Here is a 27,317-nt window from a genome sequence, read left to right as displayed (position 1 = left end):
GGGTTTTTATGTTTAATTTTTTAATTGTTAAATTTAAAGTTTTACCTATTTATGTAAATGTATGAAATGTTGTTAGCCGCCCTGAGCCGCCTAGGCGGGGAGGGCGGGATACAAATAAAATCTATTATTATTAAAAAAAAATCTATTATTATTATCCCCCCGGGGCTCCTAAAGTTAGATCCAGAATGGTGGTCTGTCCCCCTCGCTTCCCTTTTTACCATGATTAACCAAACAGGCCTTATTCCTGATGCTCGGCAGAATGCAATCGTAGTTCCAATCCATAAGAAAGGTGTCTGTACAGTTCCTTCTAATTACAAGCAAATCAGCCTTCTTTCCATCATAGGCAAACTATATGCCAAGCATCTATTAACTAAATTAACTTCTTGGATGTCTCAGCAAAGAGTCTTAGGTCCTGAACAAATCGGGTTCACTAAAGGTAAATCTACTGTAGATTACTGCATCACTCTACTGCACCTGGCCAATAAATACTGTACCCCTAGGAATTCCAAACTTTACACAGCTTTTTTGTATCTTAAAGGGGCATTCGATTCTGTAGATAGAGAGTGACTATAAATTAAACTGCATCAACTGGGCACTGATAAGAGACTTCTCAAATTAATCATAACTCTACATCCCTCCACCACTTGCAAAATCAAAACCTCAACTACTGGTGAACTAACACTTTAAATTCCCTTCAAAAAAGGAGTTAAACAAGGATGCATACTTGCTCCTTTTTTATTCAATCTATTCCTCAATGATTTGGCGCCAGCATTAACAGAAGCAGACTGCCATTCCCCAAAATTGGGCTCTCTGCATGTACCCATCTTATTATACGCAGATGACACAGTACTCTTTTCTCGTACAAGGGTTGGGCTCAGACGATTGTTGAGCAGATGTCTCTGTTTTTTTCAAGAAAACAAATTGCATCTGAACTATGAAAAATCTAAGATACTGGTTTTTGCTAAGTCTTGTAAAATCCACAAACGGCTATTTGACAGGAATGAAAGAGAACAGGTCAGGCATTTTAAATACCTAGGTCTCCATTTTAGCTACAATATGTCCTGGTCATGTCACCATAAATCTACAGTCAACTTAGCAGCCATTAGTGCAGCAGCCATTTCCTGGTTTTTTTAAATAGAGGCAACCAGTTTGTTCCAGCGGCTTTAAAAATCTATAAAGCCAAAGTAATCCCGCAGTTATTGTATGTAATTCCAACTTGGATTAGTGCCTTTGATTCTGATATTGAAAGAGTTCAGTCCAAATTTGTTAGGAAAATCATGGGTTTACCACACTGTGTCTCATATGCCACTCTTTGTCTAGAAACAGGCCTCAATATGTTAGAAACTAGACAACAGCTTATATCAATTAAATATTGGTTACATGTGCACTATTCCGCTAATTGTGGGAGCTATTTATATCAAATGCTGTCTGGATCCCCCTCGTCCAAATGGGTTTCCTGCATAGAGAGAAAAATAATCACCTTAGGTGTGTCTATGAACTCTCTCTATATGCTCCCTTTTACAAACGCATATTATCTAATTAAACGCAGAATTTTAGATACTGAATTGCAAAAACTATTTAGTGCTGCGACTACATCTTGCTCCCCTTTGAATTTTGGAATTTCCCTAACTATTGGTCACTTGCCTTATTTATCAACTCTCCATGTTCCAAAATTGCATAGAGCATTTACCCTTTTCAGATGCAATACTATTCCATCAACAGTTACCTATGGTAGATATAAAAAATTTCACTCTCATTAAGACTTTGTATATGTAACTTAAAACAAGTTTACTCATTGTCCCATATTCTTCTTTACTGTCCCCTCTATGATATTATATGGCTTAGGTGTCTGGATCCAATTTTATCCAACATGACAGGCTGCTCAAACGCTGTAAAGGTTTGCCATCTTCTGAATGATTTGTCATCTGAAATAATTGAAAAGGCTGCTTTATTCTTGAGTTTGGTAATCGATCGATTGTCCAATGTATAGCTGCATATGATTGATTTTGTTATTTCTGTATCTGTTTATCTATTTATAATCTGATATATGCCAATAAAGGCTTCTATGTGCGTGTGTGTGTGGAGAAGGTTAGGAAAGCTAAAGCTCAGTATGAGCTGAGGCTAGTGAGAGATGCTAAAAACAACAACAACAAAAGGGTTAATTTGTTATATTCACATTAAGAAACACAGCAAGGACATGGTAGTCCACTTGTGGGGACAGGAAAGTGAGATTTTAACGGATTATGAAGAGAGGGCAGAACTGCTCAATTCCTACTTTTCCTCAGTCTTCTCTTGTGAGGAAAAAGGTGCTTAGCATAACAGAAACAGAACACATGATGAGGGAAGGCTACTGCAGCCTAGGATCGGCATTGTGCTAGTACATACACCTAGTTTCTTTCAATGAAACCAAGTCCTTGGGGCCAGGTGAAATTCATCCAAGGGTACTAAAGGGACTTGCAGATGTAATTTCTGAGCCCCTGGCCATTATTTTTGAGAATCCTTAGAGAACAGGTGAGGTGCTGGAAGACTGGAGGCAGACAAATGTCCCCATCTCCAAGAAGGAGGAAAAGGAGGATCTGGGTAACTACCGACCCATCAGCTTGACGTCTATTCCCAGCAAAGTTTTAGAAGAATAATCAAACAGTGAGTCTTTGAGTATTTAGTAAAGACGGGTGTGGATGTGATTAATAAAAGCCAGCATGAGTTTCTCAAGAACAAGTCATATCAAACTAACCTGATCTTCTTTTTTGAGAAAGTTACTACCTTGCTGGATCAGGGGAATGCTGTAGACATAGTTTCAGTAAGGCTTTTTATAAGGTTCCCCATACAATTCTCATTGACAAGTTGGTAAAATGTGATTTATATCCTATTACTGTTAGGTGGATATGTAACTGGTTGACAGGTCGCATCCAAAGAGTACTTGTGAATGGTTCCTCATCCTCTTGGAGAGGAGTGAAAAGTGGAGTGCCTCAAGGATTTGTCCTGGGATCTGTTTTGTTTAATATCTTTATAAATGATTTGGATAAAGTAATAGAGGGAATGCTTATGAAATCTGCAGATGATACTAAATTGAGTGGGGCTGCAAATACAGTAGAAGACAGCAGTCAGGATACAGGATGACCTTGACAGGGTGGAAACCTAGTCTAAAATCAATAAAATGAATTTTAACTGGGATAAATGTAACTTTCTGCATTTAAGTAGGAAAAATCAAATGAATCATTATAGGATGGAGGAGACTTGTCTTGACTGCAGTTTGTGTAAAAAAATCTAGGGGTATTATTGGACTATTAGTGGACTAATACTGAATAAGGTAGCTAAAAAGGCATATGCAATTTTGGGCTGTATCAACAAAAGTATAGTGTCCAGATCATGCAAAGTGATGGTATTGCTTTACTCTGTTCTGGTTAGACCTTACATAGAGTATTGTATTTAGTTTGGAGCACCACATTTTAAGAAGGATATAGACAAGCTGGTGTCCAGAGGAAGGCAACGAAGATGGTGAGGGGTCTGGAGACCAAGTCCTACGAGGAAAGGTTGAAAGAGCTGAGTATGTTTAGCCTGGAGAGGAAGCGGCTGAGAGGTGATAGGATCATCATCTTCTATTGTTTTAAGGGCTGTCATATAGAGGATGGTGCGGAGTTCTTTTCTGTTGCCCCGGAAGGTTGGACCAGTACCAACAGGTTAAAATTAAATCAGGAGAGTTTTTGGCTCAACGTTAGGAAGAACTTCCTGACAGAGCAGTTCCTCAGTGGAACAGGCTTCCTTGGGATGCGGTTGGCTCTCCTTCGGAGATTTTTAAACAGAGACTAGATGGTCATATTTTGACTCTGTGAACTTGAGCTGATCATTAGAAAGAGGGAAGGAGAGGTTTCAGCAGTTCTTAGTTCTTGTTCTTTCTTCTCACATGGCCAGTGAAATGCTATTCAGCACTTTGGGGTCAGGCAGTAATTTTTCTCCAGGCCAGTTTTGCCAGGGATCCTGGATAGTCCCCCCCCCCTTTCTTTTTCACCACCTTCTAGGCTAGGAGCTGGTGTCATTGGGTGTTTGTGTAGGGGGAGGGACTTGTGAATTTCCTGCATTGTGCAGGGGGTTGGACTAGATGACCCTAGAGGTCCCATCCAATTCTATGATCCCCTCCTGCAAAATTTAAAGGGCCCTCCAGCTGATTAGTGGGTCATATGGTCCCACTGATCAGCTGATGGGCTCTTTAATTCTCACAGGAGGGAGAGGGGTAGCAACCAGTGGATGCTGTTGGGGGTGGGGCTTCTCCCTCCTGGTCAGATGTCCAGTAGCATGCAGGAGCCTGTGAAATCAAGTGATACCCCCCTCCCCACCTGGGAACTGATATCCCTAGACTCAAGAATTTTTGTCTTGCTTGGACTGTCATCCAGCATTTTGTTTTTCCTTTTACCTATGTAATTATTTGTCTCCATGTCCGATGGCCACAAAAAAGGTTTTCTGGACATATCCCTCTATGACGGTAATGAACGGGTTAACAAGAAAACTAAGGACGTATAGAGCCTGCGTCAGGTGACCTGAGGGTGGGGGCAAGAGTGCTCGGAACTCTCAGAGGTGATTGACAGCTAACGGCTGAGGGCAGTTAGTGTCGGACAGAGTCTGAGGGAGTTAGTGTCGGACAGAGTCTGAGGGAGACTGCTGAAGAGAGCAGTTGGTCTGAGAAGAAGCTGAGACAGGAGCTGAGGAGAGTCTTCGAGAGAAGCAAAGCTCACTGTTCACTCTATAAAGACAGCCAAGGGGCTGTGTGTGACTAAAGGAGAGTCACAGTAAAAGACCTGAGAGGTCACAGACACAGAGACACTTCTCTTAAGAGCTAAAGAGGTGGTTAAGAGAAAGATGTGGGTCTAGAAGTCTGAAGGGCTGGGAGAAGAGACACCAGTCGACTTAAGGGACTTGGCACATTATACCCAAGAGGCCAACCCAGAATAGTGTTGGAGAGTGAAACCTGTATGATCTGTGAAACCTGAAAGACCTAAGCAAACTTGATATTATAAAGCCTGAACTACGAAGAAACTGTTAACTGCTTGATATACAATATAGCTCATGTATATATTTTCCATTCCCCAGTTGAAGACGGTGTGTGTACGTTAATAAATTTCTGTGGTTTACTTTAAAGTTCTCTGGTGCCAGTATATTGGGAAAACTATCAAAGCTGCTGTGGTCCCCTACCTATAAACTGAGTTTATATCCATCTGAAAGCAAAACAAAACCCCCGAAGAGACTAGTAGTGAGAAATCCATATTACACCCACCCCTTGAGTTCCATAGCCGTGAGGTAAAATTCAAAAGGAAGAACTGAGGCGGAAGAGGGGCTGGGGTAACCATAAGCCGCATATAAATGCGATCCAGTGAGACCGCTAGGCACGGCGCTGCTATACCCTCCTTTTCTTATACCCTGAATCCATCTACATTCTGTTTTGAGGGCAAAACTCTATGGTAAAATTGCCCACAAAAGACAGAGTTTTCCTCTCAAACCAGAGCATCCTCTCAAGTGATGATGTCACTTCTGCGTGATATCATTGCCTTGAGGATGGCAATGATATCCATCTGAAAGCATGGGGGTTTGGGGGTGGAGTTCCCTTGTTGGATGGTGGTGGGTAGAAACCCCTCAATGTGGGGTGTCTGCCAATCATGCCTGGGAGCTGTTAAACCTAGTCTATTCTGAGTTTTGGCCTGCCTTTTTTGTGTTCTTAAACATGTGTACAAACATGAAGCTGCTATTGTCAAGTCTGCTGTATTGTTATTACCATGTTGTCTAACTCTGGTTCAGAAGCAAGGGATTCTGGGATCTTACTGAACACCGAATGCTGCTAGCTACCTCTCCTCCCCCCCTCCTCTTAGCTATGCCTTTGTTGTGTAGTCTGCTTTGAAATGCTGATATGTGAACAAGATTGTGGAGCCTTCTCAAGCTGGGTGTCTGTGGGAGTGTTAAGCGCCAAGGCCGTGGCTTGGGAACGAGGGAGTAACATCCTTGTGCGAAAATATACTGCATAGAGTGCCCCCCCCCGTAGGAATCCTTTGATCTATACCTTAAATGCTTGGTTAATGTCCATGTACCCCAGTCCTTCAATCTCTATCATGGTCTTCATTTCTGCTTTCAATAAACTAGTAACTTTGTTTCAACCAAAGACTCGTTATTGAATTCAGCTGACTTGACAGCTATGACCACCCTGCACCACTTGACGACTTATGGTGACCCCAGCCCCTCCTGCAGACTTTGTTTCTTCCTTCTGGTGTTACCTCACGACTGAGTAAAGGGGGTGGGTATAATAAGGATTTCTAGTCTCTTCGGGGTTCTCTTTTATTTTCAGATAGACGGATAACTATGAATGTAGGGGACCACTGCTGATTGGCTGCTGATTCCAAATACTCAGGCACCAGAGAACTTAACAGTTAACCACAGATTTTTATTTACACACAGTCTCCAGCTGGGGGGGAAAGGATGTATTTACATAGGCTATTTTGTATCTTGGATGAATAACAGTTGCTAAACAGTTCAGGCTTTACAATACAGAGGTTCACTGAGTTATCTCAGTGTCCACAGTTCTTATATTCTTCACTCTCCAAACTCTAATTAGGTTGGCCACTTGGGCTTTATGTGCCTGGTTTCTTGAGTCAACTGGTGTGTCTGCTCCCAGCCCTCCTGACTCCCTCAGATCCACATCTCTTCCTCAGCAACCTTGTTAGTTCTTAAGAGTAGTATAAATATTTCTGTGACCACTCAGGTCTTTCACTGTGACACTCGATTGTCACTCTCAGCCACCTGGCTGTCTCCACAGAGCTAACAGCAAGCTTCACTTCACCAGAAGTCTCTTCACAGCTCTCTGTATCCGCTCTCTCTTCAGCTCTCCTGCTGACCATATACTGCCCACTTCAACTGTCTCCCTCTGACAGTTGCTGACAGTTGACTCTCCAGCCCTTATCTGTCACTCACTCATCCTGAGAGTTCCGAGCACTCCGGCCCCCACCCTCAGATCACATGACTCAGACTCCCTGAGTCCTTAGCTTTTCTATTAACCCTTCCAATTCCGTCACAGCTGCCTTCTATTGAATCAACAGTCACAAAGGTCAGTATTGTCTACTTAGATCAGCACTGGCTCTCCAAGGTCTCAGGGTGAGGTCCTTCATGTCACCTACTGCTTGGCCCTTTTAGCTGGAGATGCTAAGCAGATGCTCTGCCACTGAGCCACAGACTGCTCCCTCATCATATGCTTACCCTTCCATTAGAAAACTGACAGGTGCTTCTTTCTCCACTGATTTAACATTCCAACTTTTCTTAAGTTGTCTCTAGCTTATGATATACTTCTAGAACCTCTCCCGTAACCTTTTAAACTACTACTAGAGTGGATCCAACCAGTTTTTCTGCTGGTGAAAATGGGAGGAACACATGAACACCCAGAAAGGTTATGCTGGGGTCATGGGACCTGCATAGACAAAAGTCATGTGAGCCACTAATCAGAGAAGACACCAGTATTCTATCTGACCAATCTTTTTTTTTTGCTGGATGGACTATCTACCCCACTAACCAAGCATTCTAAGCCTCTGTGTAGTTTTAAGTTATGTTATTTTCCTCTATACCTTGATATAATGGTGAGTCCTCCAGAAGCCTCCTGTTGTGATGTGTTGTGGTTGTTGGGTGTGTGTGTGTTGGAATTTAGTTATCTTTGTACTAATGCAGGATGTTGGAATAACCAAAGTGGACTGGAATTGGTAAGACAGTACTTTTTTAAAAAAAAAATGTCTCCTATAATGGATGAGCATTTAATGTCACTTACCTACTCTAAGCTTGAAGTCATTGAAGGAATGCTTGTTTATGACATCCAGTTTTGCTCCAAGGGCAAACGCAAACTCCACCAGAGTTCCAATGTGCATATATTGTCTGTCTGTCTCCTGAATATACACGTTTACACAGAGAGAAACACAGAGGCAAAACCAATAAGGTAACTGTGATTCTGAAATGTATTTGCCAAATCCATTCTCTGAAAAACACTATATGAATATTGCAACCTTGCTGGGGAAAGGGAGACTTAAAATGTAAAAAGCACCTTTCAGAAAACTGTAATTTAGTAATTCTTGCAATTCTGTGCATACTTGTTTGGGTGTAGGAGCTGCTGAAATTAAGGACCTTCTTCTAAGATCAGGCTGTACATTATTCTATTCAGGTCTGGTCAGCATTAACACAAGCCACAATTCTGTTGTACATTAAATATACAATGCAGTTGGTACCTATGACTGGCACTGAGCCACTGACAGATCCCAATTTTGGGAATGTGATAGCAGCTTGCCTGGGTATGATGAAATCCTTGTGGTTAATGTTTCTATCCCATCTGTAATGAGACTTTGGTGCTTCCCAGACACACACCTGCTCTTTTATGCTTGGCATGTAAAAGAAGCTTAACCTCCCCCCACCCTCGCCGCTGTTTTCACACTTGGAGCCACTAAACATTACAACAGGTGAACAGAAGCTCCACAGAGTCACAAGTAGCCAGTGTGTGTCTGAGGCAGAAAATGCCCACTATATGTGTGATGCAAAGTCCTCATGTTGTTACCAACAACCACAAGAACATTGTAATGTGTAGATCATGGTTCCCCAACATGGTGCCTAGGGACACCATGTTACCCAACGACACCTTTCCTGGTACCACCAAGTGTTTTTAGAAAGCGGGTGAAGCACAGCAAGATTTCTGATTGTCCACTGAAGATCTGATTGGCTGTGCTAAAGCTATGTTATGTTTATGCCCTTGGGCTGGTCAGAGAGGCATATTCTGGAGTTCTGCCGTTTGCAGAGAGATGGGATTTATACATCTCATGTTGCATTGTCCCTACTGTGGAAATGTAACAGTGAGCTCATTAGTACACATCAGGGTGGGAAGACTGCATGAATGGGAGGTCCACATTGGGCTTATGCTGAACATTACCCATGCCTCTCCATCTGACCTGGAAATGCTCCCAGGGATCATGTTAATATGTAGTTAGGCCCTCTCTCTGGGGCCTGTGGCTTGCTACATTCAGAGAAGTGGCTTCACACAGCTTCCCACTCCTGGTATTCCAAGGAGGTCTCCCATCCAAGTACTTGCCCGGGTTGGTCCTCCTTAGCTTCTGAGATCTGACAAGAAGAGGCTTGCCTGGGCTACTAGGTCAGGAGATGCCCATTTTATTAACACACAGTTGTGCTGAAGTTTGGGAAGCCCCTTGGCTGTGGTTTATCTGTGATTCCTGACCTGAAAAGCTTTCCCTCATAATTGCTGCCCATCATCTCATAAGCCACCCTGGGTGATAGCCATAAAAAGAGAGCAGGGCTGGATTATTTCAGTGACACATAACTATAGAGCATAAATCTTCAAGAGTACTCAACAGGTATAACATCAGTTCTTGCTAGAGGTGTTCATTTGGATATTTCCAAACTGAAATTATCTGATTTGTTTTGGCTTATGGATATCTGGAATAGAAAAAGGAACTCCCAAAAATGTGGGCTTCCGAAACGTTTCAGGCTTGGGGGCTATTTTGGCTTCCACTGGAATCCATGGGGAATAGATCTGGCATCAAAGAATAGATGCCAGGTCAACCCATTGAAAGCAGCAGCTGTCAAACAGCCTCCAAGTCTAAAGATATCTGACATTACCCCCTCTCCCCCCAAATACATAAAATGGATTCCTGAAATGGTATCAACAGGCCTCAGATTCAGCAAGAGCTTATAGGAGTGCAGTTTCTGAGCCTTTCTGATGGCTGCCCTCTTCCTCCCCACCTACCTAGTCCATTGAATAGCAGCTGCAAAACAATCCCCTGGATTAGGAGAGCAGGCAGCCAGCCAGCCAACAGGGGCTTTGCCACGCCCCCAGCAGCCCTCATTAACCCCTGGAGAAGCCCGCACCACCTTTTCTCCATTTCTTAAGTGATTTTGGGTGGTGGGTGGCTTGCTGGCCTTTTGACTGGTGGGGGGAGGGTGGCCCAGGAAAGCCCCAGGCAAGCGAGGCCTTCTTGGGCTGGCTGGATCTCTAGCCAGCCCAAACAGGCCTCGCTCTCCTGGGGCTCTCCTTTCTTGCATTAGGTTGCTTTTGGCTGGGGGGGTGGCATATGCTAATGAGTTATGCTAATGAGCTCTGCCGCCTATTTTTCTACAGAAGGACCCTTGGGTATCAATATGCCTGAAATTTTGGGATAACCGTAATCATGTCCTTTCTGAAACACTGAAACACAATTAAAATGAAAATGTTTGAAGTCCATACTCGTTGCTCTCTAGAGGGTGAGTGGAGAGAGATGTAAGACACTATTTTCTCACCTGAAATTTTAGGAGTCTTTTTCCTGTGCATTCTGAACTTATTGTAGCAATGCTAAAAATAAACATCATTCTAGGAAGTCAAAATGCTTGGGATTAAAGCTGTACTCAGAGTTAAGAAATGAAAATGTTAACTTCTGTATTGGACAGAACTGCATTTAACTGTATTTAACAAAATAACAAATCTTTATTTATTTTTAAAAAACAATGAACTTAGGCAGAACTTAGTGGGGAGATATGAACTATGTGAGTTTCCTGCATAGATGACCCTGGAGGTCCCTTCCAACTCTATGATTTTATTATTCTATTCTATGATTCTAGCCTGGAAAAAAGTCAACATGACAAAAAAGAAACCTTTGCAGAAAAAGTTTAACAACATAGCTTAAGAGAAGACAGAGCCCTTGCAATGATATGCTGGGGAACAAAGTTTGTTGGGAAGAATTGCCAGGTGGGAGAGGATGTTTGATCTCTACCACTCCACGGACTTCTCCTTGCAAGAGTTCAGTTAACATTTTTAGCCCATATCCCCCAAATGACCTCCAAGATCAGAAGTTTAAATGGGAAGAATATTATCTGAGTGCACCTGCAAAGAAGTGTGGGGTGGATTACGCACCCTGTTCTTCCATCCTTGACTCTACCTACAAACCTCTGCCCCCTGGGTCACCTTCACAAATGTTAGTTTGGTAACGTGTTTCTCAAGTTGAGAGCAGAATCCAAGATTATTTCTGTGACTTGACTTGGCAAGCAGACTGTGTACTGCAAAGGAAGTATCTCCAGGAGCCCAGCTGTTCCCAGATGGCCCTTTGGATCCTGAGCTAAATCAGCAGCAAGATCCAAACAAACTGAGTAGGGTGTTGATGTACCTGGCTGTGTTCTTGGCTGGGCAGTGCGCTTAATCCTGTGGCTGCCATGTAAGTGCTCCCAATGGTCTTGATCTTTTCAACACCACTAAATTTGGGTTTAGACAGCAGCTGCAAAGAAAGAAGGCACTCAGGTATCTGGTGGCTACATAATACATCATCGCAGATATAATAAAAGACCAGCGCATTGGCACATCCCTCAATTTTTATTGGAAGATGTGGCAACCACAGGAGTGGCCTTGCACTCTGTCTGTCACCACTTCCCCCTTCATGCAGCAAATAGCCCATAGTCAGGTTGAAGAGGGTTATTTGAGTGGGTTCCCGGAGTGGCAACCTTCTTTACAATGACATCACAGATTATTTGGCAGTACCCTTTTCAGTTTTAGTCATGGCAACAGATTGGACTGCTGCTTCTAGTTGGAAGGAGCCCCTTGAATGTTATGGTTAATTAGGCCTTATGCTTCCCAGTTCAACCACAATCCAACATAGAGTTAAATGGCCAGTGCGTTAACCATTTCAATCAGTCAAGGCTGAATCCTTCCTCCTCAAACTCAAAGAGAAAGCTGGAAGACCACTTAAAGTTTGGTTGACGAGAGCAGTATTATACAAACCGGTGGTTCCTTGAAGTTATGCTTACTACTTTTAGTCACTACTACTTTTAAAAAAGGAAACTCAATATTTTAAGAATGACATACAAATTATACAGAATTCATCAATATACACAAGCCTATATTAGCTTACAATTTGTTGTACCATCTGTTTCCAGATACCATTGTTTTTATGTGTTTTCTTTTTAAAGAAATCATTAATATTAATCATACAGAACATGTATTTTAGTTTATCTAACCATTCCTTTTTACTTGGAAATGAATTTTTCCTCCAATATCTAGCAAATACCACCCAGGCAGCTGTAAGAGCATACAAAATGAACTCCTGGATGGCAGTTAGAACACTTACAACTTAGTTCAACAGCAATAATTCTGGCACATATAGTATTCTAAATAATGCCAGTGAAATTACTTGCCACAATCATTTCTCAACATTTATCAGCATATGGGCATTCCCACCCTGTATGGAAAAAGGTGGCACTGATACCTCAATACCAGCCATTCTCAGAAATATTATAAATTTAGACAAGCCAGGGTTTTTAAATTCACTTCAATGAGATTGTTATGTGCCGGCCACGTTCACACCACAACAAAACTGTGCATTTTAGCCAATGATACAAAGTACTCACATCATCAAAGTCAGCAATGATCTCGTTTAGAAGCCTGAGACATTCTAGCCCCTCTTTGTTCACATCTGATTCTGTGTAAAACTCTTTGAAATCTGGAATGGAGGCAAACATGACACAGACGCAGTCATACGACTGATGGTATAAATCCTGTTCGATAGAGAAGGGAAAGAGTTCAAAAGCCACGTCTTAATGGAAAACTTCATAAAATATTGCACAGATGAGGGTGGAAAGAAAAAGGAAAAAGGCTAAAGAAGTACCTGCAAGATGTCTTTACAACAACAGACAACAAAATACAATCCACCTCTGTTGTGTCTTGCATTTCGGTCCCTGAATTTACAACACAGCGCAACTAGGTGCGCTGAGGTGACCAGCGGGAAGCTGCGGGTCACCTGACTGTAAGGGACGAAGGCAATCCGCCCATGACTATCAGTGGCGGAAAGTTTAACCAGTCAGGATTGGACCTGACCAGAATGTGGGTTGTTCTGGGGAATATAGATAAGAGGTGCCCCGGTCCTGCCACGTTGTCTTTGTGATGTACTCGCCAATAAAGCATGTTGCCTTATAAACATCTCTGAACTCAGTGCATTACAACCTCCCTCCCAGGCCTTTCTACTACTTCTTGTTTGATTTATGCTACACAGGATTCTTTCTCTCTGTAAGGTGTAAATGCTGCTGAGCCCTTTGGAATCTTCCTGGAAGCACCCAGATTTATACCGCTATCACAAAACATTTTGTGATTTGTTTTTCACAAGTAAAAATGTTAATGTTACCTAATGCCTTATCGAACTGAAATTTAATCTGTGGCACACATTCACAACCCTGCTTATGTGTTGATGATGTTTGAGACACAGATCTGCATTACAGGTAACGAAATCTTTAATCTTGACACCCGTTAAAAAAGCAAAAGTGTGTTTTCCCCATTCACTTAATGACAGAGGAATCTCAAGGTGCACATCCCTTTGCACAAATGTGCATGGTTTCCCCATCCATTGAAGTAGAAAGGCTCACAGAGCTTGCAAAAATGAGGGATCGTAGCGAGTGAAAATGAACCTGACCATCTATACAGTCAGCCAAATGGACTATGTACATTTAGTCACAACAATGGAACAGAAAGTCATCCCCACTATGAATGTAAGATGACACTTGAGGAGTAGTGCCATTTGGCTGAAAGTGAATGTCCACAGACCCACATTACAATGGCTGTTGAATGACTCTTTTGTTAAGTGCCAGTTACATACCGGGTTCACTACAAAGTGCTGGTTATTACTATACTATTACTATATGGTCAAGGACCTGCCTACCTGAGGGACCGTCTTTCCCCATACGAGCCCCAGAGATCACTGAGGTCAGCGGGGAAGAACAAGCTGGCTATCCCCGGGCCAAAGGAGGCGAAATTGCAGAACACCCGCACACGGGCCTTCTCTATTGTAGTTCCACACCTATGGAAGCAGCTCCCGGAAGACGTGCGGGCCCTGCGGAGCCTCGACCAATTCCGCAGGGCCTGCAAGACCACCCTTTTTAGGATGGCCTTTGTGGACTGCTGATTGAAGAATTGATGGATTGATGGGTTCATCTAAGTGACTCTCGCCTAAGTGACCCTCGCCATCATGCTAACCGACAGAATAGCACCAGAAATGCCTATTGTTATTGCCAATTTATGTTAACTGTAAATTAGGATGGTTTTAAGATTAATGTTGATTTTAAAGTTTTGTATAATTACTGTTTACCTTGTTGTTAGCCGCCCTGAGCCTGCCTCGGCGGGGAGGGCGGGATATAAAATTATTATTATTATTATTATTATTATTATTATTATTATTATTATTATTATTATTATTATTATTATTATTATTATGTTGTTGTTGTTGTTGTTGTTGTTGTTGCTAGTGATTAGGATTACAGCCTGTTCTTTTGATTGGAGGAAGAAGAGGAGATTGGATTTATACCCCACCCTTCACTCAAAGTTTCAGACAGGCTTACAATCTCCTTCCCTTCCTCGCCCCACAACAGACACCCTGTGAGACAGATGGGGCTGAGAGAGAGAACTGCTCTTGAGAGAACAGATCTGTTGAGAACTTGTGGCTGACCCAAGATCGCATCAGCAGCTGCATGTGGAGCACACTTCTCCCAGATTAGTCTGCACACGTAACCACTACACCAAACTGGCTGATTGGTTGATAGGTAGGAGCTGTTTCTGAGATTGCATGTGTTTAATTTGATACTATGAGCGTGTCCTTGAAAAGTAGTTTTGGGTTATAATGTACTTAGCAGGAAAGACACAGGTCTGATTTCTGCAACTTGCTTGTAAAAAGAGCCTGAATACTGGTGGATTTCCTGATGTTTGCCTTGAAGAACTGATGCTACGCTTGAGATTACCACGGCCTTCCTGGTAGCTGCTTGTACGCTTATGCTCACCTTATATATTTGCAAATAAACATGTTTCAAAAGTGTCAGGTTCTCTGCCATGATATTATATTTCTAATGTGTGTGAAACTGTATTTCTGAAATGCTTTTCTCGAGGTGGGGCAGGAAGGAGCAAGGTGGATAGAGACTTAACTATGTGTGCTCACTATCGCTGAGAGCCTGCTTATCTGGTGACTATAGCAATGGACCAGTTTTAGAGACCATAACTCTGACGTTGGAGACATCTGGGAAGCTGTGTTATGCCATCTGGTACCAACTCATGGGAACTCCAATGGACACTGGGGGTGGAGAGCTTTTTGTGCGTGCTTTGTGTATCTATAATAGTATCCAATGCATTCCATGAGCCATTCTCGGCAATGGCTTCCTAATCAGAAGGTCATGCTCTATATTCTAATAACTCTTCACCATATTTATATGTGCATGGATTTATTGGGTCAATAAGTGGCAAAACCTCACAAAAAGGCATTGTAAGTCTCCACCGATCATTCATTCAAAATGTGTAGCATTCCTCCTGGTATTTCTCACAGCTTGGGCAAACAGGCAGCAGGTAATGCAATCAGATGTACTAGACAAAATGTGTCACAGTCTACCTCTGTCATGCATTTCAGAATTAGAAATGAAGACAAGCTGTTCCACCAGTTCTCACTTCCAGCATAAAGCAGTAGACAGGATGCTGACCCTATTGTGTGCAAAATGGTTTCTGAAGGTGTGCATCTTCCTTCCCCAGTCAGTTTTATTGCAGAATAGCAGGAAGTTAATGGTGAGGAGGACTCACCTCGTTTTTCAAATTCCTTGCCAGGAAATGCTCAGCCACATGAGCCGGAAGCACGTTTTCCAGAAGCAGCTGGTTCAGATTCTCCATTGTCTCAATCTCCTCGCGTTCTTTTTTGAACTTGTTTTTCCACAGGAAATCTAACCTACAGTAATATTCATTCTGTTACAAAGAGGACACAGAAGTAAAGAAACAATAGGCATCTTGTCCTACTAGTCGGTATTTTAAGAGAAATAAAGAAAATAATAAAACTGCCCACTAAGGTACATATTCATCCCGTTCTTGCCAAAGCCCATAAGTATGTTGCCACCAACCCTCCATTTTGACACCTCTTTCTCTCCGCCCCGCCCCCTATCTTGGGAACTGAGACCAGCTCTCCTCCATCAGTGGCACAAGGCTCAGATTAAGGATTTTAGTCCATCAGCAATCCAAAGGCTATACAGAGGTGGCAGGATCAGCAGCATTTCTCTATCACTTCATCATACTTACTGGGAACAAAGGCAGCAATAAAACTTTCCCTTTACCTAGCCTCCAATTATTAATCAGGTCCTTTCATTCATCAATCAATCGACATTTACACGCAAGGGATCCTGCTACATAATATTCCTGATGAACAAGTCCCAGAATCCCCTTAGCATTCTCCAATAAAATTTCTCCAGCCAAACCAATTCATGCCAGTTGAAATGTTCTCAACAAATCTCAGCACAAAGAGGTAATGAAGACTGTCTTCAACATACTTCCTCTCGGCCTTAGACTTCACTTATTTGAAAATATTCCCAGGACCTAGCACTTTTCCTTTTTTCATTTCTGGCCAGTCAGGAAACAAACTGGTTAACTCACTTGAATTTTCTTCCCCCTTCTCCAAAAAAAGGAATCTTTTGGATTCACTCCGGTCCTATAACTGAAGCAAGAATTTGTCCCCAAACCATGCTCTAATTTCCTGCACATTCTTATTGTGGTGCTCATTCACATACAGTCCTTTTACCCCCACAAGGAGAGCTTTCTTTCACTTAAGGTTATTACTGTCTTGTAAACAGAAAAGTCCTCTTCCTGGCATACACTACATGTTTTCATAGCTCTTGCATCTACTTTTTAAACTATTAGTTACCAAACTGTCTGGGACCTCACCCTAAAGAATTGGTATGGCAGCCAGAAACCTGCATAGGGAGTGGCCCTTTCACTCTGCCCCTCTTGCTTTCTTGAGTAATGTTTAATGCAAACTCTGTGTACATCTACAATACTTGCAAGTTAATGTGGGCGCCCTAGTATTTTTTACATGTATATTTCTGATGAATACATGAAGCTGCCTTATGCTGAGTTAGACCACAGAATCTAACATGTTCAGCACTACTGTAGTCTGACTGACAGACATTCTTCAGGGTCTCAGTATGAAGTAAAAACAGGTTGCTTACCTGTAACTGATGATCTTCGAGTGGTCATCTGTGCAGTCACACACGAGTTTTCTGCCTGGAACGAACCCGACCTCGGAGAATTCAAAGCTAGCCTAAGCGTTTATTTTGGCACGCATTCCCTCTCGGTCTGGGGAGCAGGCATCCACTGCATGTGCCTAGAGCGAGGGGAAGGGGCTCCACCCACCAAGTTACTTCTAGTCACTGTATAGAGAAAGATTAATAAAGTAGAGCATAAACCAGCAGCGGGGACGGCTGCGTGGAAGTGTGTGACTGCACAGATGACCACTCGAAGATCATCAGTTACAGGTAAGCAACCTGTTTATCTTCATCGTGGTCTCTGTGCAGTCCCACACTGACATGCAAGGTGCTGGTTCTGTAAGCTGACGTGCAAGGTGCTGGTTCTGTAATGGAAGAATACATGTTAAACATGCATATAAGAAAGAGAAGTATTGTACTTACAGGGCAGGAGGCATCAGTCAAAAATGGAACGAAGTATGGCCTGCCCAAAGGATACCTCATGCTGAGCACGAATGTCTAAGGCGTAGTACATGGCAAATGTAGATGGAGATGTCCTCCATCGGTATGCCTCTACAGAAGGCTGATGACGTGGAGATGGCTCAAGTGGAGTGAGCTCGTAATCGTTCAGGTACGGGCTGTTTAGCTAATTGGTAGCATAAGGTAATGGCAGCCACAATCCATTTTGAAAACCTCTGTGTTGAGATTCTGTGTCCCTGCTTATGAGTTCCATATGCCATATGCTAGGGTCGTTACGGAAGGGACGTGTCCTTTCAATGTAGAAAGCAAGGGCTCTACGTACGTCAAGATTGTGTAGGGCCCGTTGACCGGTATCACTAGGTTTTTGAAAGAAGAAAGGCAGAGTGGTTGACTTCCCCAGGAGATACGGCGAGACGACCTTTGGCAGAAAAGCAGGGTCAGGGCGTAAGATTACTCTGTCATGGTGGAAGATAGTGTATGGAGGATCTGTCCGAAAAGCACAAATGTCACTGACTCTTTTGCCAGATATGAGTGCCACCAACAATGCCGTCTTTCATGACAAGAGATGCAGTGGAATGGATGCCATTGGTTCAAAGGGAGGTTTCATTAACTGGCTCACCCCCAGAGACAAGCTCCATGTGGGATGTAGTTGATGAAAAGGAGGTTGAAGATGTAAAATGTCCTTTAGGAAGGCTGTTGTTGCGGAGTTGGAGAAGATGGTACGTCCTTCAATGTGTCGATGGAAGGCTGAGATGGTGGCCAAATGAACTTTTAGAGAAGAATAGGTTAGACCTGAGTTAGAAAGAGATAAAGTGTAAGTCAGAATCTGAGCTACAGATGATGATTCAGGGAAAAAGTTGTGCAGGGCAGTGTACGCTGAGAAACGTTTCCACTTTAGAGAGTAGGATCTTCTAGTGAAAGGTTTTCTGGCATTAAGCAGAACATGTCTGACCTCTGAAGGGAAATTCAGAAACTGATTCTCCAGGCAGTCAGTCGCAGAAGTCCTGGGTCATGATGTAGGACTCTGCCGTTCTGTTGAGAGATTAGGTCTCAAACTTGAGGAAAACAATGAAATACACTGTTTGAAAGGAGGAGGGTAGTGAACCATGGTCGACGGGGCCACCAGGGGGTGATAAGGATACAGTTGGTCCGATCCAATTGGATTTTCTGCAGCGTTCTCATCAGTGAGATAGGAGGGAACAGGTAGTGTAGTGGTCCCGACCACGAGTGGAGGAAGGCATCTCCTGTGGATTGCATGGATGAAGGGCCCTGAGTGTAAAAACATGGGCATTGGGAGTTTTCCGGAAAGGCAAAGACATCTATGGCCGGAACCCCAAATGCTCCGAAGACTGTCCGAAGATAATGATGGTTGAGGGACCATTCGTGGTCGTTCATGAGGTGGCGACTTAGTGCGTCTGCTTGAACATTTTGGATTCCCGGCAGATGTACGGCTGTAAAGAATATGTTGTGAGCAATGCTCCAATGCCATAGGGACAAGGCTCTCCTGCAAAGGTGGACAGAAGCGGTGCCTCCCTAATGATTGATATAAAACATGGTCGCTACATTGTCCGAAGTGACCTGGATATGCTGACCCTGAAGAGATGGCAGGAATGACTTGAGAGCTCTGTGGACCGCCAAGAGTTCCAGACAGTTGATGTGAAGGGATTTCTTGTAGGCTATCTGTCAAGTTGATGGATTCAAGAATGAATCAAAGTTGATACGAAGACTACATTTATTGATAACCAATACTCTGGTGCAAGCCTCTAGCTTGCTAAGAATGAAACCAATACATTGATACATGGGTTTTAAGATACACTTCAAAAACATTTCTACGGGGAGGGGTTTCAGGAGGGAACATTCACACATAACTACAAGATACTTTCTCAGGCGATTATCTAGCCTATGTCATTTTGTTGAAATTGTTTTTAAGTTAACTGATTTTATTGTGGATTATTTGGATTTTATTGTTGTACATCGCCTAGAGCCTGGTATCAGCAGGGATGAGAGGATTCATACATTTAATTTATAACAACAGTGGAAGAGGGGGTACACAGCATAGCCTTAACTTTTTCTTTGGCTTCAAACAAAACCTTTCCCATAGCAAAATCGCCAAAGAGCTTTTGACCAAGGATTTCTCAGCTGAGAAATCATACAAGAAAGGAGTTCAGCCTTCCAGTGTTAAGCCACAGATTGCGATGAATAACAACGTTGGCTGTTTGAGCTCAGGCACTGAACTAGAAAGCATCCTGAGAGATAACCAAGGTGAACTCTGCTGCTTTTTTGATCTTCAGCAATGTCCTTTTGCAGGTGAGGAGTTCTGGGTCCAGGTACTGAAGAAGGTTTGCAGAAATGGGAGAGATCTGCATAAGTTCTAATAGCTGGAGAGGAGGTTTCATGTAACTTCAGTGCGACTTCATTTTTCTGTCTGTTGGGTCTTCTAAGGCAATGTCTCCATCCTTAGATAAGAAAGGAAAGGTTCCCTGCGCAAGCACCAGTTGCTTCTGACTCTGGGGTGACGTTGCTTTCACAACGTTTTCACGGCAGACTTTTTACAGGTGGTTTGCCATTGCCTTCTCCAGTCCTCTACACTTTCCTCCCAGCAAGCTGGGGACTCATTCGACCGACCTCATAAGGATGGAAGGCTGAGTCAACCTTGAGCCGGCTACCTGAAAACCCAGCTTCCACTGGGGATCGAACTGTACTACTGCAGCTTTAACAGTCTGCGCCACGGGGCTCTTTTTATCCTTAGATGACAGCCACAGAATGCAGAGCAGCCACCAGGACATTGGCCAAAGGAACTTTTAAGTGCTCCATGAGAGTGAGGGAGTAGAATATTTTTTAGCTATAGAAAGCAAGCACTTGCCACAGCACATTCTGCTCCTGTAGCCTCCTCACATTGCTCAGAGAAGGGACAAACAGATGAAACAGATGCCACTTTCTTAAAAGCCTCGCTTATTTAGATTAGAAGAGGCTGAGAGTTTAACTTGATCTGCAGAATCCTAGTTGAAAGCTTGAATGCTTCTGGTGTGCATAAAAGTCTGGTAAAGCATTCTGCCTGGGATCATCTAGTGAAAGTTTCATGGGATGTCCTCCCCTGACCATTTCTCTTCATCTTTGTCAGACAGGGTTTCTATAACTGAGTGTTGTTCCTAATTATGTCCGGTAGATGGTGGTGGCACTCCATACTTGTTGGGCTCCTGCTGACCACCCTCTGAGACAGTGCAGGACTCAAAAGCCCTATGAGGGTTGGGGCCTTTCTCTTTTCCTGTGCTCTGGAGAGGAATTCACCAGATGACTGGACAGGGAAATCAGCACCTTTTCTGCACCTTCCAAGGTATCTTTTTGATGACTAAGAAGAGGAAGACCCAAGGGGTGTGTTAGTTGCTACAGTGCCTCTTACAGGGCCTGGTCTCCTGCCTTTTCTTTTTGGAAACTGCCTTCCAAAAACATGGCCAGGGAACAAAACCCTGGAGGCCCCAGAGGCTGCCTCTGAAGCGAGATGACTGGGCAAGCCTGGCAGAAAGGACTTTTGCTGGAGTAATTGAAATCCTGCTATGACAAACCAAAGGTGCTTAGAAAAGGGAAAGGGTGGCCTTCCCACCACAATGGAAGGCAGCCCTGAGGGAATTGCTGCAGCTGCACTGCTTGAGCTGCCTGCACAGGCTCTGATTTAGTAAGAGTTTAGTTAGGTACAGTTAGTTGATAGGTTTTTCTCTCACATCATTATTATTAGTTAATTAGTTGTGTTATTTTTACTTAATTATAGGGGGGGGCGTAGTTAGTAAGTTAGGTGGTTTGGGTAGAAGGGAGGGATGATTTTGTTATTACAGTTGTTGATTTTACTCTGCCTATTATTGATTAATATCCTACTGAAACTGTATTGTAGTTATCGGTGCCATCTGTTTTTTTGTATTCCAAGTTATAGTTGCCTGTTGCCTTCTGTTAGATGTTTAGTGGTGTCCACTCGGGACCAATAACAGCGAGCAGGGGAGGCCATGTTAAGGCCAGGGATTCTGGTAATAGCAGGGCAAGGAAGATACAACGGTGGGTCAAGGTAGTGTAGGGGAAGGAGACGGAGATGTAGAAATGCTCAGTTTCCTTCCTACCTTCATTTCATCCCAAGAGATGCTGGTTGTGGGGCTAGGAGGAAATACCCTTCTCTTACACTGTTATTGTACAATGCCAGGTCTATTAATAATAATGCCTCGGCTCTCCAGAATTATCTTTTGGAACAAAATGTAGACCTGGAATGCATGACTGATACCTGGGTAAAAGAGGGTGAGAGCAACTTACTCCCTCAGGTTTCTCAGTTTTTCACCACTCCCAGACTAATGGGTGGGGGAGGGGGTAGCATTGCTTGTTCAGGAGGTTTTCTCCTTCATGGCACTCCTTGTGACAAAAATTGCAGGCATTCAACATGTCAGCCTTCTGTGGGAAGCCAAAGAGAATCTGGCTATCTGGGTGGTGAACTGACCACCTAACGTACTAGCAGATACCCTGCCTGGCTCATTGAAAGCTAGTCCCAGGCCTCTTAGGACTTTAAAGGCTGGAGCAGATCCAGGCTTTTAGTCCTGGGGGATTTCAATCTTCATGCTGATGATCTTGCCTCCTCTCAGGCCAAGGACCTAATGTTGTCCATGGCAGCACTGGGATTCTTCCAGAAAAATGGGTGGGTCTTTGGAGGCTGTGGCTGGGTGGTAGCTCAGATTGGCTGGAACTAAATCCATTAAAGACAGAGGTCTTGAGCCTGAGCTGGTTTTGGAACCAGACTCCTGGCTCTTGGTGGGCACCGCTGGTGCCTGCACTGAGGTTTAGGAGCCTTGGAGTGATCCTGGATGCTTCACTTTCTATGGAGGCCCAGGTCTGCCCTTTATCATCTACAGCAGATCAGGCAACTAGTTCCTTATCTCTCTGCCCAGGACATAGCCACAGTGACCCATGCAATAGTGACTTCTAGGTTAGATTACTACAACTTGCGCTACGTGGGCTTATCCTTGAACCTGACCTTGAAAGTCTAGCTGTGCAAAATACGGTGGTTTGCCTGATGACTGCAATGCTTATTCAGGCGGGTATTCAGCTTGTGCTCCACTAGTTGCACTGGCTGCCAATTGAGTACTGGATCTGCTCCATCCTTTAAAGTCCTAAGAGGCCTTGGACTAGCTTATCTAAGGGAACGTGTCTCCCCATATACTTTTAGAGCCTTGTACTCCTCTGATCAACATTGACTGGTTATCCCTGGCCCAAAAGATGTCCACTTAGCCTTAACCAGGGCCAAGGCTTTTTCTGTCCTGGCCACTGCATGGTGGAACATACTCCTGCCTGAGATCAGTGCCCTGCGGGACTTATTACAGTACCACAGGGCCTGTAAAATCGAGTTGTTCTGCTAGGCCTTTGGTTGAGGCAGTGGACACTCAATTATCTGGGATCCCTGCAAAAACTGTTTTAAAGAGCTTATTATGTTAACTGGTTTTTAATGTCCATTAACCTCTGCTATTGTCCACCCTGAGCCCACTTGCAGGAAGGGCAGGATATAAATCCAACAAATAAATAAGTGGCCCAAATTGAAGCCTAGTCGGCTGTGGCACCTGAGGAAAGCTCTGGACAATTATCCACAGGCGCTCCTAGACAATTGCCACAACCCCCTATCTGGGGCAATGATGGCCTGGCCTGGCTCTGGAGTGATGAGTTGCAAAGAAGCAACCCTCAGAGGACCTTGGCTTTTTTCCTCTGCCAGAAGCTTTCAGGCTGCTGAGGAGGTAGATGGTTTTTTAACTGCCTTTGGCATAGTAAATGGCTGGAAGAAGCTGGCCCCCAAGGCCCCAATAAACATGTTGGACTTCTGGACTGTAAAACTCCTCTCCTGCAAGATTCCGGTAATTCCAGTAATGCAATTCACTCATTTTCAAGCCCAATCAATATCAGAAATAGGAACATCAGTAAAACAATGGGGAAAGAAATGGAAAGAAATCAAAATTAAAATATTTGAGATAGTTGAGACTATGACCAATCAAAAGTTTCCAAGTGGTGTATAACAAAATCGTCAGAAATGAAAAAGTATTGTGGGCAGATGAAAAGGGACCCCTGAATAATTAATGAATACCAATAATAATAATAATGAAAAATCTGGTTGTGCCTTCAAAAGAGAATGTCTGATGCAACATTTAGAGTGACTGTTAAGAGGCCCCTCAGAGGAGCTTCTGCTAAACTGTTAAAACCAGACAGGCTAAGGGTGTGAATCCAAGATAACAAAGGCCCCGCAGAGGAGCTTCTTGCTGATAACACAGAGGGACAGAGCAGGGGAAAACTACGAGAAATTACTGGAAGGAAAGCAGGAGGTGGAGCATTTGAATTAGACAAGCTTGTCTGCTTGTTTTGGGGATGAATAAAAATGGTCAGAAGGCTGATGATTTTAACTTAGTCATTTTGAGCTTATGCTGACAAGTTCTACTTTGATGTCAAAGTAAAATACCTCGCTTCAAACCAAGCAATGTGTGGGGCTTCGTTATTTACCTGCTACACAGATGCTAAAGACAGTTCTTTAGACTGGGACTCCACAGAAGGTGAGGAATCCCCTACCACTTTGGGAGATGAAGGTCCCTCAGATAGACTTTAGCTGAATAGATATTCTAAAATCCTGAGCCCAGGAGAGTTTTTTACAGTATCGTCCTCAATGATGAGGATGGAAGATACATACCGTAATTGTAAATTTATCCTCATGGGTACTTACTGTAATAGAAGAAAAGGCTTCAAACTTGGGACTGGGTTTTGTACTCATCCCCAAATATAACTAATTTTTGACAAAGGTAAGATTGGAAGGGACCTCCAGGGTCATCTAATCCAACCTCCTGCACAATGCAGGAACTTCACACATACCTCCCGCACACACATGATCCCTGCTCCATGCCCAGAAGATGGCAAAAACATCCAGGATCCCTTGCCAAACTGGCATACAGAAAATTGCCGACTGACCCCAAGGTGTCAATCAGCACGCATGTAAGAAAGGACCACAAGAACTGCCCTCCATCTCATGAACTGCCTTATTCATAGAATCAGCATTGTTGTCAGATGGCCAGCTAGCCTCTGCTTAAAAACCTCCAAAGAAGGAGAGCTCACCACCTCCCAAGGAGGCCTATTCCACTGAGGAACTGGTCTGACTGTCAGGAAGTTCTTCCTAATTTTTAGCTGGAAACTCTTTTGAGTTCATTTCAACCCACTGGTTCTGGTCTGACATTCTGGGGTAACAGAAAACAATTCTGCACCATCCTATCTATGACAGCCCTTCAAATACTTGAAGATGGTGATCATATCACCTCTCAGTCATCTCCTAAACATATCCAGCTACTTCAACATTTCCTCATAGGACTTAGTCTCCAGACCCCTCACCATCTTCATCTACTTTCTGTCCTTCTTAAACTGTGGTATCCCAAACTAAACACAATACTCTAGGTGAGGTCTAAAGCAATACTATCAATTGCTTTGTTATGGGACCCCGGGTGCCTGGACCAGGCAAGGTCTAAAGCAATATTATCAATTGCTTTGTTATGGGACCCCAGGGCACCCGGACCAGGCGACCAGAGTAGAGCAATACCATCAATTCATGTGATCTGGACACTATACTTCTGTTGATACAGCCCAAAACTGAATTTGCCTTTTTAGCCACTGCATCACACTGCTGTCTTTGCACACAAGACAAGCTTTTCCCATCTTAGACATTTGATTTTTCCTATTTTTTCATGTTATCTGTTTTAACCCAGTGGTCCAGCCTGTTAAGATCATCCTGTATCCTGACTCCATCTTCTACTGTATTTGTGGGCCATTCCCATTTAGTATAATCTGCAAATTTCATAAGCATTTCCTCTATTCCTTCATCCAAATCATTTATAAAGATGTTGAACAAAACAGGTCCCAGGACAGATCCTTGAGGCGCTCCACTTGTCACTCCTCTCCAAGAGAATGAAGAACCATTCAGAAGCACTCTTTGGATTACAGACCCACCTAGCAGTAACAGGATCCAAACCACATTTTACCAACTTATAAACACGAATATTATATGGAACCTTATCAAAAGCCTTGCTGAAATCAGGATAAACTATATCTACAGAATTCCACTGATCCAGCAGGTAGTAACTTTCTTAGAAAAGGAGATGAGAGTAGAATTATTTAAACTCATCAGAATGTTAAAATTGAGAAAATTATTTGGAAATACAGAACAAATGACTATTAATAAATTCAAACCCAGATCAAAATTTGTGCCAAATATTAGTAATCCTTCCACACAGATTTTTGATCTGAATAAAACTTTGTTGGTCTTAAAGGTGGACTTGACTCTTACTTTGTTCTACTGCTTCAGACCAACACAGCTGCCCACTTGGTTTTGAGGGATATAGGTCTTATAGAGGATCAGACTGCCAAATTATTAACACCTTTCCATGAGTGTTGGTGTTTTATATCCTCTCCAAAATACACAATTTCTACCCACTGGGAGGCCTACTGTATAGGGATCAAGTTCTTTATTAGAACCACTGGCACAATACATTGATTTCTTTTCACAACTGTTGGTTTTCCCATCTATATAAAAGACATGAAAGACTTTATCTGTAAAATAGAAGGGATGCAATTCACTCAACAATCAGCTTTAATTTCTATGGATGTCTCCTCTCTATACACTAATATCCTCCATGAGGAGGCTAGAGCCATAGTTAAATTCATGTACTGAACAGCAACCTTCCACCTATTTTTGATAGAAGTATTAGATGTCGTCTGAGACAAAAATTATTTCAGTTTTGAACAGGATTTTTACTTTCAACTAAGGGTACAGCAATGGAGAGCCCAGTGACCCCCAGCATATCCAACCTTTTTATGACAGACCTGGGAGAACAGAATCTTATGCAATGCTACCGTCAATTGTTTCAGTGGCGCATTGCTTTTTAAGAAGAGATTCATTGATGACATCTTCATAGCTTTTAAATATTATAATTTGGTGGATAATTTTGTACAATGGGCTAATATTGTGCATGACGTGATTAAATTTACATGTCATAAGGATAGGAATCAAACTGCATTTTGGGGCACTTTGGTCTATAAAAACAAGACTACATTAATAGTGAGACCATGTAACAAAAGTACACATAAGAATTCTTATCTGCACTTCAAATTCTTCCATCTAGCCCATCTCATATCAAATCTGCCTTTCGGCCTATTTCTGCAACGCAGAAGAAATTCCACTCAGAATCATGAAGGAAGTGGACAAACTGACATCTCAATTTATAAAACGTTGCTATCCAGAACAATTAATTAATAAGGGAGAGAAAGGCAGGCGAGGAAGGTGCTGGGTGACTGAGAAAGGCGGTGGGTGGCCAAGAAAGGCAGTAGGCGACTGAGGAAGGTGGGGGCAGGAGAGAAAGGCAGGCGAGGAAGGTGGTGAGCAATCAAGAAAGGCGGTGGGCGGGCAAGAAAGGCAGCGGGCGACTGAGGAAGGTGGGGGCGGGAGAGAAAGGCAGATGTGGAAGGTGCTGAGTGACCGAGAAAGGTGGTAGGTGGGTGAGAAAGGCAGCGGGCAACCGAGAAAGGTGGGGGCAGGAGAGAAAGGCAGGTGAGGAAGGTGGTAGATGACTGAGAAAGAAGACGGGTGGGTGAGAAAGGCGGCGGGCAACCGAGGAAGGTGGGAGGGGTGAGAAAGGCGAGTAAGGAGGCTGGCAGGGAAAGTGGCGGGCAGACGAGGAAAGCAGCGGGCAAGCAGTGGAGGGGCCAGAAAGGTAAAGCAGGGGGAAGATTAGTTGGGCCTGCCCCCCTCCATAGCTACGGGTCTGCTTCACATATTCTATTTT

The 27,317-nt window shown here is 43.3% G+C and overlaps 1 protein-coding gene across 2 annotated transcripts in view; it reads right to left on the bottom strand.

Moving 5' to 3' along the window:
• ADCY2 (adenylate cyclase 2) overlaps nt 1-27,317 on the bottom strand; it is a 218,435-nt gene that overhangs the window by 20,959 nt on the left and 170,159 nt on the right. The window contains exons 19-22 of one of the 2 annotated variants that reach the window (XM_060253774.1): nt 15,587-15,745; nt 12,391-12,537; nt 11,157-11,264; nt 7,793-7,907 (exon numbers count right to left, since the gene is read on the bottom strand). In XM_060253774.1, the coding sequence (XP_060109757.1) occupies nt 7,793-7,907; nt 11,157-11,264; nt 12,391-12,537; nt 15,587-15,745 (529 nt within the window). Of the gene's footprint in view, nt 1-7,792; nt 7,908-11,156; nt 11,265-12,390; nt 12,538-15,586; nt 15,746-27,317 lie in introns of those variants that run through there. The other variant, XR_009556182.1, reaches the window with a different exon arrangement.

Source organism: Heteronotia binoei, chromosome 14 (assembly GCF_032191835.1).
Source record: "Heteronotia binoei isolate CCM8104 ecotype False Entrance Well chromosome 14, APGP_CSIRO_Hbin_v1, whole genome shotgun sequence".
In the NCBI taxonomy this organism is placed as follows: Eukaryota; Metazoa; Chordata; class Lepidosauria; order Squamata; family Gekkonidae; genus Heteronotia; species Heteronotia binoei.
This window is presented reverse-complemented; position numbering and strand designations above follow the sequence as displayed.